The sequence below is a fragment of the Emydura macquarii genome, unplaced genomic scaffold, assembly GCF_026122565.2.
Source record: "Emydura macquarii macquarii isolate MOO-44397 ecotype Brisbane River unplaced genomic scaffold, CSIRO-AGI_Emac_v2 contig_1254, whole genome shotgun sequence".
Lineage (NCBI taxonomy): Eukaryota > Metazoa > Chordata > Testudines > Chelidae > Emydura > Emydura macquarii.
The window spans coordinates 3,334,421-3,353,790 of record NW_027131391.1 but is presented as its reverse complement, the minus strand read 5'-3'; the positions used below and the strand labels follow the sequence as shown (position 1 = coordinate 3,353,790).

Genomic DNA, 19,370 nt, shown 5'->3' with positions numbered 1-19,370 from the left:
TAAATGGCTAACGAGCATACCTGAGCCTCAAGGACAATGGCTAGTGTAAGCATCCGCTGGCTCAGGAAGCCAGATGTCCTCTTAGTGATTCTAATTCCAATGAGAACAGCACGTTTGCTTTTAGAATTTCTGTCTCACCTGCCACCTATCTGTAAGGACCCCCACCCCTTCTTCCTCCACCCTACCCCCATCCCGAGTGTAGCCCTAGGATCCTTGATGTAAGTAGAGTGATTAAAGTGTCTTTGCATGTACGTAACGACCATTATCACTGTTGTTCTCTCCGGATGGGACAATGTCTGTATTTGTAAGTGAATAGATAAAGAATTTAAAACGTACTATGTAATTGATAAGAAAGCATAAATAATTGACCTCTGTAACACCATGAAGCTGAAGCTGATTTATCAGACTTCCCGGTATCGTAAATAAACCTCTTCAGTATTGTCTGTGCTGCCTGATTCTTGGAGAAAGAATCCTTTGTGCTTTACACCATGGAGAAGCGGAGCTAATCCAGGGCTGAATCTAGCTCATAATCCAGATGCTACAATGGCCATGAAGCATTTACTGTGGAATCAGCCTTCTAGCCCTAACTGGCGGGGCCTGGGAGTCACTTCCAGAGCTGAGTCAGCAGGCTGCTCTGGTACACACTCCTTCTTTGAAAGTCTGACTGCTTGAGCGTAGCCCCACATCGTCATTACCCTGAGCCAGCCACAGGCAGCAAAGCCACAAGGGAGTGACTCACGCTCCACTGTGCTGTAAGGTGCCTGCCTAAATCAGCCCCTAACACATGTGCTGACAGTGAAAGAGGAGGACTCCAAGATGCTTTTGGGCAAGTGGGTATTTTCAAATGCTGACGTTGGGGGGATGCAATCAGCCCTGCGCCCCGTGTCTATTAGTAGCATCCATTGCTCTGGCTGCTATGTCACAACACTGGGAAAGGGAGGGGCGGGAGCAAAGCGGGAGGAGTGGCAAGTGAGGAAGGCTGCCTGAGCTTGGCTGTCCCACATAAGTATTCCCGGCCCAGTGGGGGGAGGTCAGCTGTTGCAGCCCAGATTCTCCAAGGGTGTTTCATCCTCTCTAAAATACTCAGCTGACAAGGCAAGGACAGCACATATAAATAGCAGGCACCCAGCTGGCTGGAGCCTTAGAGAAGTTTCTCGACTCTGAGCTTAAATGTTTATTTAAGCTCCTGTCTGGGCTCCGAAGGGAACAGTGCAGATAGACAGAGCAAACAAGCTTTTTAAGTTTTGGATTTTCTTGCTCCCTCTAAGAGCTTTTCACCAACAAGGTATTTTTTCTTCCCTTCTCTCTTTCTCTTGTGTGGAATTTAAATAACAGGAAACTTTTTCTCTCCTGTTGCTCCCTGCCTCCTGAATTTGTTGCTCTCTGCATCTTTAAATTTTTTTATCTCTGAATTTTAAATTCAATCCTGATTTTATTTTTAATCTTGTTGGTTTTAGGGAAAGGAAGATTCTGATATAAACTGTCAGGATCCAGGCACAGAAGTTCCACCCTCTCTGGTTTCAGTGAGTGGATGAATCTCTCCTAGGAACTTGGTCAGGTGAAACTTTTTCACTCAGGAACAGCAAAGCAAACACTGACATTACAAGGAGCAGCTTGTCCTCTAAAGCCGGATAAAGTTGAAGGAGTTTTGGCGTCAGTCGCTGTTGTTTTTGCCTTAGAAGAAAATTATGGCTGACAGCCAGATGCCCTTTTCCTGCCATTACCCCAGCAGGCACAGAAATGTCCGAGACCGATTCAGAGAGCCTGGCTTGTCATCACGACTCCTAGATGATGACTTCGGTATGGGCCCCTTCTCTGGGGATCTGACTGCAGATTGGCTGGACTGGGCTCGTCCACGACTGACCAGTACATGGCCCGGTCCACTGCGATCAGGAATAGCCCGAACCTCTGGCATGCCTCCTGCTGGCTACAGCTCCAGGTTTGGCGGTTACCCTGCAGATCAGAATCCTGCTCCGTTCTCTGGAGAGCCGTGGAAGGTGTGTGTCAACGTGCAGAGCTTTAAACCTGAAGAGCTGACAGTGAAAACCAAGGACGGCTTTGTGGAAGTCTCAGGTGAGTGAGAGGCAGGGAGAAGAGGAAGGGAAGAACAGAAAAAAGAAATATAGAGGAAGGGAAATGAATCTAGGTTCTAAAAGGGAAAGATAAAAAGCTCTTACTGAATCTAAGGTTCAAAGAAATGTTTCCAGGAGTTTCTGACAATCCAATGTAAGCTTTATTTTAACAAAAAAATTCCCCTGCAGCATTTGCAACCCAAACACTGCAGCCTGAGGCAGGGAAGGTGAATTGACAAGAATGAGGAAACAAAAATGAGATTGATGGCTGCTCCCTGTGTGTCCTGTCTGGGAGAAACAGAGGAGGTAAATAAGCTTGAGGGCCCTGATTCTTCTTCTGCTTACTCCAGTTTCACAGTAGTGGGACTCTGTGGACTTTGATCAAGTTGTTCGTGATTTATACTAGTGTGAGAGGAGAATCAGGGCCTAGACGTTTTTTACATGCTCTTCCAGTCTTGATGAGCTAGATTGTTATTGGTAAGGCCAATTTGTTTTATGAAACTAGACCTTGTGAAAATCTAAACAACAAAGAGCAAGGGGTGAGATTTTCAAAGCTGCCTAAGAATTGGAAATTGAGTGTCTAAATCTCATGGGTAACCTTGAAAATCTGAGCCCCCAAAAGCATAGGTCATTCACATGGATCTTCAGCTCTAGTAAATCAGTTTCACTCCATTTACTTCAAAAGAGCTGTGCCTGTGCTGATTTACACCAGCTGTGGCTCTGCTTCACAGAGTTGAGCTGTAAGTGCTCTGACTACCCACCCCATACCCTGGGGGAAGGAAGCTAGAGGATTATGCTGGGGAGAGTGGAGGAAAAGGACCAGGCCTGGCATAGTAGGAGTCCAGGGACAGCTGCTTTCTGATTGAAGTTTCAGGATGGAGACTGGTAGTGCAGCAAAGCCATGTAAAAACAGTGGAGAGTAATGACCGATAAAGCTACGGTGAGGAAAGTATTGGGACAATCTTATGCTGACAGGGGGCTGACTATCTCAGCTCCAGCATTCTCTTCAGGCTTGGATTTCTGTGATTCAAAGAGGTAAGCAAGTGTAGGGAAACCACAGCAAAAGTGACAATAACCACTTATTAAGGCCAGGGAGAGGAGGATAGAATTGTTGCTTGGTAAATCCTGTCGGAGGAGCCGCGTAACTGAACAGAAAAGTTTCCCCCTTTCCTGACAGACTCCTGCGCTAGAGCTGGGATGGGGATTCTGAGTGACAAACTCTTTTAAAGGGACAAATAAGCCTTGGGCAGGATGAACCAAACAAAATGCCACCCCCACTCTGTTCAGTGCATTGCTCTGGGAGTGCCCTGGGGGAAAAGGCTTGTGTTTGGCAGCTGATCTGTTAAAGTGCAGTCAGCATTTCTGAGCTGCCTGCAATATAGCCACCTCCTCCTTTGATCTGGTACTTAGCTGATGCCTGCTCTTTGGGCCACATCAGCCATGGAGTAGGAAGGTGGTAACTCTTTCTAACAGGTGAAGTCAAGGAGTTGCACCCACTCCCAGTAGGGCAGAATCTGCCTTGGAAAGGGAACCCAGGAGCACCAGCTAGAAACCCATTTTCTTCCTGCTGTGTGACTTTGGGGTGACTCTCTGGGGAAGCACTCCACCCCCCATAAATGGAGATAGTGGCTTATGGTGAGTTCGGCTGCTGGGTCAGCAGCTGCAGCAGATGTAGCTGGGGGCTGATTCAGGATTAGAGCTGTGCATAGAACTGATTTTTTGGGGCAATCTAGCTAAATCAAAAAATGGGGTTGGGGAATTATTTTGGGCTAAACACAATGTTTTGTTTTATTTATGGATTTTTGTACATTTAAAACAATAAAAATCAAGTACAATTTGAAAGAAAAAGTCATTGTTTAGAAAACAGCAGAACCAAACATTTTTATCTTTTCAGAATGGGGTGGGGGTGACTGAAACAACTCAATGAATTCTGCACAAATTCACAAACTGTTTAGGTCAACTTGACCCTGTATCTTTCAATGACCATTTGTTTTTTGTTTGAAGAATTTCACCCAGCTCCATTCTGGACACTAGCTTCATGACACTATCGTAACGTCACTAGCGTCACTCCTGATTTACGCAGATGTGTTTATTATCCCACATGGCTACTGTAATTATATTTATCATTGGCCTCTGATGTCTACATCTGCCATGTAATGAAGAATCACAGAGCATCCACTTGGATTTTAAACTTGCATTTAAACACAGAAAGAAGGCCCAGCCTGGTTTTCTGTCATGCTGTGGCTTTGCAGACACACCCCAGGTTTAATTAGAGACAGCTGCAGGGAACAAGCAGCAATAATGTTTCACCTTTCTCACTGCTTTCTAACACATGATGTTCCAATTAAGCAATGTGCTGCATTCTGGAATTTAACCCCATAGTTGCTTAATTAGACTATTGAGCTCTATGTAGCACAGGGCGCTTAGCTAGCCATTATTATTAGCTAAGAAGTGCCCAAAGTGTGCCAGATACTGTTCAGACAAATAAGGAGGGAGGTTCAGGCCTCAAATAGCCCATGCTAAAAGAACAACTAGTTAAAGAGTGGAACTGTAGTGTTGCCACCTTGTGAGATTTTATCAATAGTCTCATGATACTTAGTGATTTTCTTAAAGCCCCAGCTCCTGGAGGCATGGGATCGGGTGAGACTCTCAGCTTTCATTATACAATAAAGGTAATTTTCTCACCCTCCTGGCTGTGAAGAAATGTGTGAAAATGTGGTCTAAGTGTGATCCTGAAACCTCAGAAGGCATTTTGTCATGGTTTTAAACTAATGTCATAAATTGGTGGAGGAAGGGGGCTGACTCAGGATTTTTAAATGCTTGGGGTTGGCAAAACCAGGGTGACTGAGGGAGCCGGGAACTTCAGTGCACATTGTTAATTCTAGGGCTGATAATTTGATGGGCATAGGTGCTGGTACAGGACATGCTTCAAGTTCTTCAGCTGCTGTTGGATCAGCACCCACTCTTATATGCACTCAAATGTTCAGGTGCTTTCCCCAAAGCTAGTCTTGACCTATCCCCATTGTCTGGAGCTCTCTGCTCATTACAGAAATACTAAGCAACCAGCAGTTTCAGAAGACTGGACCTACCACGGCTTCACCTGTCAACACTTCAGGTTATTTAAACTCTCTTGCCTGTGACTTCTCAATAGATTTTCCAACTGTTTTATTGATCTGGCCCAATGTCAAGCTGTTTGGAGGATCTCATTTTGCTAAGCGAATACCTTGCTATGCTGCATTCTAAGTATCTTCTTTAACATGTAATTCCTGGCACCCCCCTTCCCTCTTGCCACAAAATCTTCGAATGGGCCTGATTGGTTTAAGGACGCTGAGAACTTTGGATTGGGGACATTTCAGGCCTTGTTGAAGCCAATAGCATTGGCTTTAATGGTGCAGGATCAGGGCCTCAGAAAGCACAGCCCAGTTAGCCTGTTCCCGTTCTGGATTTGCTGTACATGGAGTGAGACCAGGTTTTTCTGTATTTGCCCCATTTAGAACCTGAATCGTCCACATGCTTTGGGCTCTAATAAGATTAGGCCTTCAGCAAAAGTTGTCTTAGAGCAGTGCTTCTCAACCTCTTCCATACCTAGCCATCTCTTTGGACCCTCCCTCCCATTTGTCCAGGATCCCCTCCCATTTCCCAATATGGAAAGTGCAGGGTAGTCGTAACCCCCATAACACCTGCATATGACTCTACATTGAGAACCTGGGCCTGTGGATCTTCTCACGTTGGTGTAAATCAGGAACAACACCATGGAAGCTAATGTAGTTACACTGATATAAAACTGGTGTAAGGGAAAACAGAATTAGGCCTTATGTGCAGAGTTCCTTCTTCCATGTTGCCCTTTTGCTGATAAATGTTAGGCTTAGTGCTGCAGGTTCCTTCACCATCAGCTTCTCCCCAGGTTATTTTTCTTCTAGAACAGCGCATGAGCTTTGCTGGGTCAGACTGTGAAGGGAGGTTTGAACATGGAGGGAGGAAAAGAATCCAAGCAGAACTTATCTTTTGCCTGTTGGAAAAACAGCCCTGTGAGATAAGGATGTTATATGTTCCTGTCCCCTGCAGGTAAACATGAAGAGCAACAAGAAGAAGGAGGAATAGTCTCCAAGAACTTCACCAAGAAAATCCAGTATGTATAATGTACACAGTGGTTTCTCAGTTCTTTATTATGGGGCTTCCCCACATGGGAATATTACTCCACAGAGGAGAGCAGATCTTAGGAATGATGATGTCTCTTATTTTTAAGAGCATGAAATTATCTTCTGAGCAAGCAATCAAGTCACTCTCGCTCAGCTCCTTGTGATCCACCAATGGTCAAATTCTGCTTTCAGATGACCTGGGTCCCATTGATTTTAATGGGATAGGCCCATGGGCACAGAGGCATGGGGCGGCATGTGGGGGTCACGTGGCCACCTCCCCACCAGATTTGCTGCTTGGCTTGTACTGAACATGCTCACATGGACTGAGCATGCTCAGTAACACCGCTGAAGCCAGCTGCCCTCACTCTGCCCCTTCCCCCATGGCAGGTACAGGTCATCTCTGCATGAGCAGATTATGTCCCTAATGCTCATCCTTCCTGCTGAAATCTAAAAGGTGTTGATATGGATACTAAAGTACTGTCACTAACCATGTACTCATGGGGAAACTGGTAACCTCACTAGCTTGAAAGGGTGACCTGCAAGTGCATGTACTGGAGACAATTACAGAACCTTAATGCAATACCCAGACCCATGCTAAAATTACTCCCTAATATAGGTCAACTGCCAGAGGCCATCAGCTCCATCCACTTCAGCAGGCATTGAGGACCTTCAGCATCGAGTCCATCAATAGATGGGCTGAGATTTTCAGGTCTGTCTAGGTGATTTAGAGTCACAATTCCCACTGAAATTAATTAGAGTTGTGTATCTAAAACCCTTGGACAGCTTTGAAAACCGCAGCCATAAAGTCTGGGTCATTGTGAAGCTAAGTGGGAAACATAAATCAGTGAGATGTGTTTGAAAAGTGTTGAATTCCTGCCCGCAAACCACATTTCTGCAGGGTTTGTTATTACAAGCCCAAGTCTGTATTTGCGCAAGAGATTCCAGAGGCCAAGTTCACTTTTGTGTAATCGTATTGACTTCAGTGGCGTTACAGCAGGGTTGAATTTAGACCAATGACTCCACACTATATATTTGAACTATTTATGAGTACATGAGTAATAACAAAAAAAAAAAAAAAAAAAAAACCCACCTAAGTCCTCGATACTTACACTGTGTGAATAATTCACACTCCAGAACGCTCTCTGAAATGTAAAGCCACAAGACTGCATAGCTGATGGCAATGCTCTTGCCTCTCACCAGTTCAAATCCAGTTCAGTTTGACAGTGGCAGGGAAAGGTCTTTCCACATGGTTTGACACAGGTTTGTCTCAATCCAGTTCCTTCTGAACAGGTGTCCACACAAAAGCAGACCCCTTATTGGAAGTCGTAGAAAAGAAGCCAAAGACAACACCTCTTATCCCTGGAGGTGGTCCTTTTGGGTTAGGATTGAGGATAAAAGTGAATCCAAACAAACCCCAAACCCAAACACTCTCAAAATTCACAGCTGGCTTCTAGCGAAGTGGTTAAATCCAGATCCAAATTTCCCGTAGCTTCAGGGTAGTTCAATTCTGATTGCAAACTTGTGGCTATTTAAAGGAAATATATGTTGATAGGGAAACTGAATTTGGATTAAGCTTGGGAGGCAGGAGACCAACATTCTATTTCCTGCTGTGTCACTTAAACCCCCGTGCCTCAGTTTCCCCATCTGCAAGACAGAAGTAATGCCTCACCCAGCTTTGAAAAGCACTTTAAGATCTAGACAAAATGCTCTATAGAAGAGCCAAGCATTAGAAATCAACAAAGATCGGACAATTCCAAGCATTAACGTCACTATCTTACAGTTTCTTTCCCACCACAAAGGCACAAATTGTGGTTGGGGTGTCGGTGTTTAACCTTAATGCAAACATTTAACCTTAAGTGTCTGTGTGTGTAGAATATAGACAGGGCGAGACTTGCATGTCACAAGACGTTTTGCAAATATCCTTTCCAGTGCCAGGAAAGTCAAAGCTGGGCAGGGCAGGATGGAGAGGAACAAGGCTGGCCAAGTAGGGGTTACAGATGGTGAGCGTTCCCAGCTCACAGCAGGACTTGACAGATTTATTGCCTGTGATATTTGTGGCTGTGGCTGAGCCAGTCGCGTGGTGGATCTGTAACACGAGGTGACTGTCTCATTAGCTCACGGGGCTTATAAATATTTCATGAGTAAGGCAAAACAAAAGATCTTTTCTTAACATTTACCCAGCTGTAATCCTAACTATATTTATTGTGACTATATTTTTGGAGTTGGCTGGAATGGTCCTATCGGGAAATAGAGATGAAGGAAGGAAAAAGCAAGGAAATAATGCCATAGCCTCCAAAAACTAGCAGGGTGGGAGTAGCCAAAACTATCAAGAAAAAGATATTCCAACTAAAAAAAAGTTGTCATTAGATATTTTTTCAACTCACAAAAATTGCGCACTCTTTAAAGGACAATGAAAAGGGCACAGAATGGAAATGAAGGCCCCCGTCCAGGAAAACACTTAAGAATGTTCATAACTTAAAGAGTGGTCAATGGGATGCTCGTGTATTCAAAGTTATGCATGTGCTCAGGTGCTTTGCTGGACTGGGACCAAACCCTGGATGCACCAGAGGGGACTTGGATTGGTCTTTCAATTGGGCCATGGTATTTATTTGACAAGTTAGAAGTAGCAGGTACGCTGACTTCTCGTTTAAGAAGCCCCAACTTATTGCATGGTGAAACTGTCTGATCAGAATTGGTAAAGGGAAGAGCTTTTTCAGGATAATGCAAATGGGTCCGGTTAGTCAGAGGGGCTATCAGTGAAATGAGATCTTCTTATACTGGGACGCTAGCTTTCCCACCACAAAACCCAGATATTCCTGCCCTCGAGTCTCAGGATGACCTTACCATACCTCCTCTCCAGGGTGGAGCTGTGATGGAACACACTTGCCTGTCTTCCACAGCATATGCCAGAGGTGACCCCCTTGGGTGGGCCCTGATTCTGCCGTCAATTGCACTGGTGTAAGTCAGGAGTAAAAGCACTGATGTTGGTGAAGTTACCTGTCTGAGATCAAACTTGGGCCCCTTGTTTGGTTCTGGCTTGCTACCTGCCCAGCAGTTAGCATGTTAGTGCATACTCAAACACTGCCCAGCCAGTGCTAAACCTGAGTAAATGGACAAGGAGCAAAGCAGCCGAGAGGGACTGTGGAGGCAGGATTCTTCCCCCCCATGTAGTGTAGCAGGGAGTGGCTGCACTGCTGTCACAAGCAGCATCCATGGGCTATCACGGCCTCTGGGGGATGTGTTCCCTGTTCAGAATGGATTTAGGTTTGTGGATCTGTGGCTATTCCTTTGCCAAGCCCCAACACTAGCTACCCAGGGCTCATTACCATTGTCCTGCACCGTGCATCCTCATTTAAACCAGTGCAAAGTGAATGCCAGAGTAAGTTTCCCCAGTCACCATGAATGTGTGACACGCTCTCTTTGCGCTCGTGCAAATGATGAGCCAAGCTGCAGAGCAAGTGAGGGTTAGATCCGCAGAGGTCACCATGGTGGATTTCTTTGGAAATAAAAATCAAACCAAACTCTGCAGGGAGGCTTCTCTGCCTGGATGTGAACTACAAGTGAACCTGTCTGTCTGAGTACAAACTGGCTGGGTGAGACTGAAGACGACAGTGTGAAAGCAGGCTTACGCTGCCCAGCCCAGGCAACCGACTTAGTAACCAGTCAGAGAGGCTCCTTATTTGGACATGGGTTTTTGCTGTGACGCAGGCTGTAACATAAAGATGATTTACTTGTGCTTTGCAGAAGCTCAAGCTGCAAAAGCTGTGAGTGACATCCAGTCAAACATATCTGCAGAGTAGATTAAACAGAGAGCCTTGTAGTGAATGAAGAGAGAGGCTAAGAGAAGTCTTTAAACATACACAGAACATGCACGGTTATAATAATAATACAGGGCATTACCAATTCTCCATGCAGGTAAATTAATTTATGTATCTGTTGAGGTTTATTAATTTAATATAAATAATTCTTTGTACATTGATAGTTTTTCCATCTGGGGTTCTCTTTATAATCAATCTAGCCTCACAAGAACCCATGATGTATTATCACTACCATTTCATAGACGGGGAAACTGATGCACATAGCAATCTAATTAAGTGACATTGTCAGCTCTGTGCTAGGGGTGGGCAAGGATCCCAGGACTCTTGACCCCCAGTGCCATGCGTTAACCACGGGACTATTCTTCCTAAACTCATGTAGTCCAATTTGCTAATGGCCATATTCTCGGAAAGTTACCCTGGTTATATCCATTCCACAGTGGAGGGTTTCCATTGGTGAGTGCAATGCAGTCTAAGGATTGTTTGCCAAGAAAAATATTCAGTTGAATCCCTCAAATGTGCCCCACAATGTTTAATTGCTGCTTCTTAGCGAATGGTGACCCCAGCCCGGTATGTGAACCTTGAGTCAAGGAGACATTTTACTTGATGTGACGAGCCCTACAACTGAACTATCCCCTATCTGTCCAGGCTTAAGAGTGAGTTTATTGAGAGACTTGCGCCTGCTTTTCTACGGAGCAGCTGTGTTATCCATCAGCCATTCTGGCTATTCCAAGACAGGTTTTTGCCAGTGGACAATATGAAGACAGACAAGTAAGTAATGATGCAGGAGCATAGGATGCTGCGATGCTAAAATGCTATTCCCATAAATCCCGGTTTGGAAAATACAGCTCTAGTAACAACCACAAGTGTGTGCATGGAAAGTACAAGGGAAAGCAACTTAGTGGACCCTGAAGAATAATCATTGGTAGACCCATTCATTTTCCATTCCTCTTTTCAGACTCCCGTATGAGGTGGATCCCGTCACAGTGTTTGCTTCCTTATCTCCAGAAGGTCTGCTGATCATTGAAGCTCCACAGATACCACCCTATTGCCAGTATGGAGACAGCAGCTATGGCAATGAGATCCCAATGGACAGCCAAGAAGCAACCTGTGCTTGAAGTGTCTTTCCCATTCCCCTTTCTTCCCACTCCCTCCCTGAAAAGATTTCTCTCCAATTCCAGATGTTATGGTATTAGATGAATGGAAGTGTACCTTGGATATTTTCTTAAAGGGCCCTGTTTCCTCACATCTTATAAACATATATTCCTGTTCCAAGCAGATTAATTTTGCACTGAGAGAAGGTGGTTGGCTGTAGGCCTCCAGAATCATTACTAATGTTGTTCTCTGTATTACAGTTGCACCTAGATGGCCAAAGAGAGATCAGAGCCCTATCATGCTAGGCACTCAACATACACACAGTAGTAGAGTCCCTGCCCCAATGATCTTACAATCTAAATAGACAAGACTGATGAAAGATTGAAGGCGAAACAGAAGCACAAAGTGGTGAAGTGACTTGCCTAACATCATTGAGCCAGGAATAGAACTCAGCTCTCCTGACCCCCTAAGCAAGTGCCTTAGTTACTAGACCACACTGCATCTCACTAGTATTGGTCATTTATTTTTCTCCATTAGCTGACACTGACCAGCATGGGACAGAGAATTTATCATAGCAAGGTCTAAGCAGTGGTTGAAATCCCCTTACAAACTGCTCATGGGCTGTGCTCCTAGCCCTAAACCAGCCTTACTGAAACTGGGGTAGATAGATAATTCCATAGCTCCAACTTCTCTCTTCGACATTTCTCCTTCCGCAATAAATATCCAATATGGCCCACAGTTTCACCAAGGTTTTATAGAGGTCTTACATGCTCCAATATTGTTTATCTGTATATCAGACATAACAAAATGGATGTCTTCTTCTTTATTATTTTACTATATGTTAAAGAGATGGAATATTTCTGACAATAGCAAAAATCTTTTCTCCTCTTCAGTTAAAATGTAACTCTGTAGTCATATCAGTTGTGCGTCTTTTTCTTTGTCATTATTTGAACTACTGCTTTTTTAACAGCCTCTTGCCAACACCAGGACTAGTGAGGGATAGATGTTGCTTCATAGGCAGACAAACTGACAGATCTAGAAATGTAAAATGTGTGCATGTTTTGAACCTTTTTTCCAAAGAGGATTTGTGCTTTCATCTGACAGACTTGATGAATAAAACTAGTTGACATTCTTAGTTGTGTTTGTCTTTCCAGAAACCAACTAGGATTTGATTGGTTTGGGATATGGCGGAAAGCGTGGTCTCCAAAGGAGGGGTGTGTGCCACAGAAGTTCATGGTGGGAGGTGTGGGTTGGGATAGGAAATAACAGTTAAGTTGAGCTGGTTGGGAATTTTACAATGAAACCTTTTTTAATGGAAAATACAGTTTTTGCAAAATCAAAATTTTCCATGGGGGAAATTTCTGTTTTGCTGAAATTTTTTTATACTCTGTCAGGAAAACAAACAATTTTTTTTTTTTTTGCATCAGTTTGACATTAATCTGTGTCTGTCTGAGCTGCCATAGTGCCTGGGGGGAGTTGCAGACACATGCTTCCAATCACCTCTGTGGGCCAAGCGCCCCAGCTGGACTATACCTACAGTGATGCAACATAGTCTCCCCTCTGGTTGAACTGCTGCAGTGCATCATGGGAGTCACATGATCATGGGGTGCAGGGTCTGTCCCTTGACTGGTGAAAAAGAGTTAACCCTCTTTCCCATAAGGAGGACCACAGCTGCGTGCAAGCAGGGAAACGGCCCTGCTATTGTGGGGAACTTTTCTGGCTCATACACTCCCTGGGTGCAATTAGCTAGCAAAAGGATCTGAGTCTTTGCTCCGACTCCTTTTACCCAGAGGCCTGCCTGGCCTCAAGGTCTCCCCTTCCACTCTTCTGTGTGGTCGAGTCCCTGTAACCCTGACAAGCCTGGACCCAAAATTCCTGGGGGGCTTGACCCCCCCAACCTTATTGTGGTCACTTAGGGCGGGGGCTTGGGTGTCCCCACTCCTGGGTACCCTCTCCACACTGGACACTTCCCTGACCCACTGATCGATGCATATGGTTCAAAGCAAATACAATTTATTAAACAGCAATCAATTAAAAAAAAGTGAAAGCTGAAAAAGGTTAAAGGAAAACACTCAACGCCGCCCTCTGGCCCGGGGGCACCACACACAACATCTCTGGGGTGTGAGGGACGTTCACAGCCTACTTCTCACATGTCGCAGGCCTCCTGCCCAGGCCCTGGCTGTGCTGCAGAGATGCAGAGTCAGACGCTCGCTCTGGCCGTGGCCACACGCCGATAGGGGATAGGGCCCTTCCCCCCAGTGTCGGCCCCCCTCTTGGGGTCACGATCCCCCTCCCAGTCCAGCCTGTGAGGCCTCTGGGCTGGTGGCATCTCCCTGCGCAGGGCGCTGCCCAGGGTCCCCCTCGCTCTCCTCAGCCACTCACCGCACCCGGCTCCGGATGGCTCCAGCCCCAGCTCCTTTCTGCTTCGGTGCGGCTCGGCCCGGCTCAGCTCCACTCTCACGGCCCTCTGGTTTTGCTGCTGCGGCCCTGCCCTGCTCTGCTCATCTCCCTGGCCTGGGCTTCGTCTCTCGCTGCCCAGCCGCCGGCTGCTGTGTCCTTAGGTCTGCCCAATCTCTGCCCAGGCAGCTCCAGCTCACACGGAGGACGGGAATCCTCTGCCCTCCTGGCTCCCTCATTGGCCTGTCTGCCCTGTCAATCAGGCTGACCTGGCATGGTGGTGTCTCCCCACTGACCCTGGGGTCTGTCCATTCCAGGGTCCTCCTGCTTCCGCATGGACCCCTCCCCGGGGGTACTGCCAGATGCCAGTCAAAAAGCCCGGCTAAGTTTCAGTGAGGGCTAACAGTCCACTTACTTGTGCACAGTGTAAAGCTGCTCAGCAGACGTAGCGCCGGCTGTGAGGAAGGGCAGCCCCACGCCTCATGCTGGCTATAAGGGACCGGCTGGATGAAGTGAGTGAACAGACGGAGAGGCTTGTCATCAGAACCAAAACCAGGCGTCCACCAGCCAGGACGGGGCCTTCTCCTGGAAACCAGGCTGAGCCACGCATTTCCCAAGCCCGCTGCTCCTGAGGATCGACACACGCAGACCCGGCCCTGCAAGGTATGGATCTTTATCCCCCCGAGGAGTCGCCTGAGGTAAACCAGGCTTTGTTTGGAACCACAGACTGGGCCTGGAGCGGGGGGGTGGATGCGGTTAGAACTCAGCGCCAAGATTTTCCAAAGTGACTCCATTGTTTTTAGGTGCCCACTGTGAGATACCTTAAAGGGGTCTGAATGGCCGACAGCCCTGCGCACTCCTTCTTGGACCATAGGCCCTTGTAAGGTATCTCGGTTTGGGTATCCAGACCTACCAGCTCCTCTGGAAAGTCTTGGCCCATAAATTGTGTTAGCTGCCAATAACGCTGACCCTCCCTGGGCTGTGGCTCACCCTCTGCTGTATCATGGCCAGTAGCCCTCCCTGCACGGGCTCACATATCAAAAGACAGTAGTGGACAGCTTCCTAGAGAGTCCCAGAATGCACTGTTAAAAACACAGCACTGCAGATACACAGACTCTGCCACAGGGATATGCTGTGAGACAAGCTGCTGCATGGGCATACCTGCATTGTGTGTGTTGTCAGGGGGCAGATATGCGAGGCACGAGCTGGTTATGAAGACACGGCTGTACTTGTAGCGTAAGCAGGATCTAAATTGCTGCTCTTTCAGTGATGTTTCCGCAGACCCTCTCCTGTATTCAGTTCCCCTAGGAGCCATTGATTGTCTTGCTAATTGGAACTACTGGGCTGGACAGGGGTGGGGAGCGATAGAACGTTCTTCAAAGGGAGTAGTACCATCCCCCTACACCCCTGGGAACATGCACCTGCTCTCATTTTAGGGAGAATCGATCACTCCTTCAGTTTCCATGGGATGAAAGAACTTCCTGCAACCAGCCAGATATTTGTTCAGCAGGCCGGTGACATACAAAGCCTATATGACATGACCCTGGAAGCAAAACATAAATTAATACAACCTTGGGTAAATCGTGGGGTCCTATATGATTCACCTTGAGAACGCCGTCGCTTAATGCCGGCACACTGTCAATAATTACCTAATTTTGAATCCAGTGACAGAGACCTTTGCCACCTGTTGCCTTGCCTAGCAAACTAATGCAAGCTTCCTCTGATAAAGAGTTAACTCAAAAGACTAGAATGCTATTCTGCTGAGTCCCATTTAAAAAAAAAAAACAGAGCGAGAGATAGCATCTGAGTCGTGGAATGTTCGGCTAATATTTACAGTGAGAGCTGGGTACAGCAAATGACTAGCTTAGCTAAACAAAACTATTGATCTAGGTTCCTTTTTGCCTATAACCCTGCTAGAAAGAAATTTTTTTTTTGGTGGGGGGAGATCAGGAAGGGGGAGAACAGATGGAAGCAAGGAAATCCTGCCAATCTTCCCCAGGCCATGTTATTTTTTCCTGACCAAGGGCCCACTGGAGCGCCCACTGCTGTCAATCATGCTGTCATTGACTTTAAAGGGGCTGGGATTGGACCTTAGGGCAGCAAGAGAAATGTTGAACGCACATTTCAGCAAAAACAGCCGATTAAGAACTAGTGCCACTGCACCTCTTGTTTTGTATGGACTATGCAGCTGATATTAGAGTTAATCCTTTGTGTTACAGTAGGGCCAAGAGTCCTTAAGCAGACTGGATCCCATTGTGCTAGGCGCTGTACCAACCAGGAAAATGCCAGTCCCTGCCCAAAAGAGTTTACAGTTTAAAAGACAAAACATGAGGCAAATGGTCAGGTGGAGGCCAGGGGTGAAGGAGAATATTTAATAGAAATAACAGGCTGTTTTAACATAGACTAGCTCTGCACACAATTCATAGCCAATCAGAAACAAGACTCCTAACTTGCTTCCTGCTGAGCTGTTATCAGAGGACAGTTTCTGAAGGCATTATGGAAGAAGGGATTTTTAAGGACGGGAACAGAAAAAGGGTAGGATGGTGGTGTAATATTTGGGCCTGCATATTTATCCTAAGTGTGAGATCAGTGTGAAAAGTGAGTGCAAGTTCATAAAACATCACAATACCCTACAACAAATGTTGATGGGAAAAGGTGCAAAAGGAAGACTGAATTAGTCCAAAGAAAAAGGCCTCCTGATATAATTCCAGGATGGTGATAAGATGATGCCTGCTACACAAGAAAAGTGTGGGACTGAACTCAATGAACCAAAATTAGTGTGTAAGGAATTTAGGCCTTATTGGTGAGCAAAATAATGAGCAAATGGGCAATTCTGCCCATCACTCCCTTTTCTTTTGGGGGGGGTTCTTAAAAGAAAAGACATGGGGAGAGGGGGGGAATCCAGCAGTGAACACAACTGCTGTCACCCCACCACCATTTTCTGGGACCCCAGGCTCCACCAGACACCAGTGGGCCTTCATCATCCTGAGCCTTAGAAATGTCTTGAACAGATATCACCAAAGAGAGGGACCCAGATGACAGTGTCACTGCCACTGGCTCTGACTAAATCCTATATGCCATCTGGGATTGAGACTTTGTTGTCCAACCCCTCCCTCTACTTTCCATGTGTCCTTTTCTTCCCCATCTCATTGCATCTCTTTCCAATCCCTCTCTTTTTGCCTTCTGTTGAATACATGTCTGGCTTAGCTGGCCAAGATTATATATTTTGCAACACAGCTATAAGCCTCTGACCAAAGAGGGGGGCCTAAAGCAATATCCCAAATAGCCCAATCTTGGTACAAGTTTGTCAGGTCTCAGAGGGGCTAATAAGACCATGTGCCAAGTCTGTGTTTCTCCAGCTGAGATTCAATATCAGATTCAAAGTGAGATTCAATATCAGAGACAGAAGCTGCATTTTCTGTGTTTACTGTTCTTTTCTCTCCCCTTTTGTGTATGTTTGTCTTGCTTTGTCTTCTAGGAAACAGAATTGAACTTTACCAACCCTAGCAGTAACAACAGCTCCAGCCTGTCTCAACTAATTTTTCTCCACTTGTCCCCAAAAAAGACAGTGGTTATCACCTTTAATACCATCTGAGAGACTGTCAAATGGGGGGAGAGAGGGGTTCCTTCTCACTACAGCTAAAGGGAAAGGAAACAAGGGATATCATTAAAATGAAAGGTTTATTTAATATTTTACACTTCAAAGGATTTAACTGTTTCCTTCTTTTTCTGTATCTTTAATAGAAGGTTAAAAAGGGTGTTGAATGCTGTGATTGCTATGTTACTAAGCAGGTTGAGGTCTCTGGATACCAACTCCCCAACTTTGGTTAAAACTGTTTAATGTTGGACAGTAACAAGGTCATGTTAACATCTTTGATTCTTTGGCCACATACATTTAATCAAAGTTCATATGACAGTGGTGGCGTTAAAGTTGGGAGTGTACTTCCCAGTGGAAAAAGTATCCTTGTCACACACACACACACACACACACACCCCTCACCAGCTCGAATGACCATCCTGGTTGGGAATCTCAGCAAAGCCCAAGGATTGACTGAATAGTCTATACAAGCTGAGCTCCACTCTGCCAAGTGGAGGACATCCAGTTTGGGTTGAGGAACACGTGTGGGCCAGTGTGTCAAACTATTATGACTCGAGGTGACCTTTCCTCATCAAGCTGTAATGTCAGGCCAGTAAACCTGTCCAATCCTCAGGCATCTCTTGGTAATCTTAAATCTAAAGATCATTTTTCAGCTGTCTGATGATGGATCTCTCTATTTCCTAGAGATACAAAACATTGCTCCACCCTATCATGCAAAATCAGCCTCTGGGTTGTGCACAGCAGAACAATCTTTCTCTTACCAGCTCAATAAATCCTCCAGATTCCTATCTCTTCTTGCCCTGCAAGTGCCCGATAGATAGCTCCTGTGGATTGCAGCTAATTATGTGGCTGGAGTATTGGCAAATGATTTATGGTGGACTCTTGAGTACCCTTTATAAATAAGCTCTAAGGAGGTTGAAGCACGATGCAAGATTTGTTAATAAGACTTTATAAGGAATTGGCAAACGTCTGCCGTGTTCATCCTGTAGAGTATGCTGCTCTTGGTTGGGATCCTGCAGATTTATTTTTAATTAAGCTGGAGACCACTGAGAGGAAGGGAGTCCAGTTAGTTACACATAGAGGTATACTGGAAGAAAACCAATTCCTCCCTTCACGCTGGATATGAATTCATTTTCTTGCCTTGCATTTTCCAGGCTGATCTGTAGAATTAGGTTTATTTGCTTACTTGGTTGATCATTTAAATAGTAATGTTAAAACAAAATATACTTTTCAGCCACCAGATAATCTCACAAGACTGGACGATAGAGCAAATGGCAAATTGCTTATTTAAATGCTGCTTTTTTTACCCTTCCAGCATGTATGGAATGAAAGAATTTATCACCTGAGATTAACTGCAGAGAGATTGTTTTCCCTCAGAAACAGTTGAATCACAATTTACTGAGACATAGGGCTGGTCTACACTTACCTGGCAATTCAGCAGCAGTCGACGGGAGTTACACAAGCTACGCAGAGTAGCTTGCGTAACTCCCGTCGACTGCTGTTCTTCTCTTCTGCACAGCGTCTTCACTGCACTGCGCCGCCGAGAACCACATTCCTGTCGACACAGCACTACACCACTTTGAGGGGCGGGTGTTACTGCATATTTTGATGATGTTCTAGAGGAAAGAGCACACTGCTGTGAGTACCCTGTATTCCTGACTCTACCACAAACTTGCTGTGGTGATCTTGAGCAACCCTCCTGTATCTTTTCTGTGCCTCCATTTCCCCATCTGTAAATTTGAAAGAGGTTGTGAGCATTAGGAACTTAATGTTTATAAAGCACTGCACTTTGATGTTGTCTTGTAAGAGCTAGGTTATTAGCCTTTGTATAGCAGTGTTTCCCAGTGGATAGAGCACTGGACTGGGTCTCAGGAGACCTGGGGTCTGCAGTTGCTCACCTGGGGCAAGTCAATTAACTTCTTTATGCTTCAGTTTCCCCATTGAAAAATGAGCCTTTGTAAAGTGCTTTGACATCTACTGATCAAAAACCCTGTACAAGAGCAATGTATTATTATTACTGTTGTTCATCTCCAGCTTCAGGTAGTCTGGACACCAAGCCAGGGAAAATCAAATTGTTTTTACTGAGTTTCGCTTTGTGATTTGGGGTGCAGTTGAGCTTTAGCCAGCTGCAAGCCCTCTCAAATAGCAATGGAATAAAATGCCCCTGGGAATCCCCCTGAAGGGAAGCCAATGATTTGTACATGGCTCCAACAGTGAAAATTCCCAAGTATGCTGCAATTCTGTGAGCACAGTG

General features: G+C 45.6%; 1 protein-coding gene across 2 annotated transcripts; it reads left to right on the top strand.

The window, feature by feature from the left end:
* The first annotated feature begins 738 nt into the window (after positions 1-738).
* HSPB8 (heat shock protein family B (small) member 8) lies at positions 739-12,253 on the top strand. 2 transcript variants are annotated; one of them, XM_067550121.1, is made up of 4 exons: positions 739-830; positions 1,458-2,073; positions 6,138-6,201; positions 10,985-12,253. In XM_067550121.1, exons 2-4 carry the CDS (start codon positions 1,689-1,691, stop codon positions 11,142-11,144), a joined length of 609 nt encoding a protein of 202 aa, XP_067406222.1. In that variant the 5' UTR covers positions 739-830; positions 1,458-1,688; the 3' UTR covers positions 11,145-12,253. The 2 variants fall into 2 exon arrangements, with proteins under 2 accessions (XP_067406222.1, XP_067406221.1); XM_067550120.1 differs by lacking the exon at positions 739-830 and adding an exon at positions 1,078-1,285.
* Positions 12,254-19,370: the final 7,117 nt, after the last annotated feature.

Coding starts and splice junctions, on each gene's coding strand:
- HSPB8 (XM_067550121.1), top strand. CDS start 1,689: ATGGCTGACAGCCAGATGCCCTTTTCCTGCCATTACCCCAGCAGGCAC. Junction 2,074..6,137: donor CGGCTTTGTGGAAGTCTCAG/GTGAGTGAGAGG, acceptor TGTCCCCTGCAG/GTAAACATGAAGAGCAACAA. Junction 6,202..10,984: donor AACTTCACCAAGAAAATCCA/GTATGTATAATG, acceptor TCCTCTTTTCAG/ACTCCCGTATGAGGTGGATC.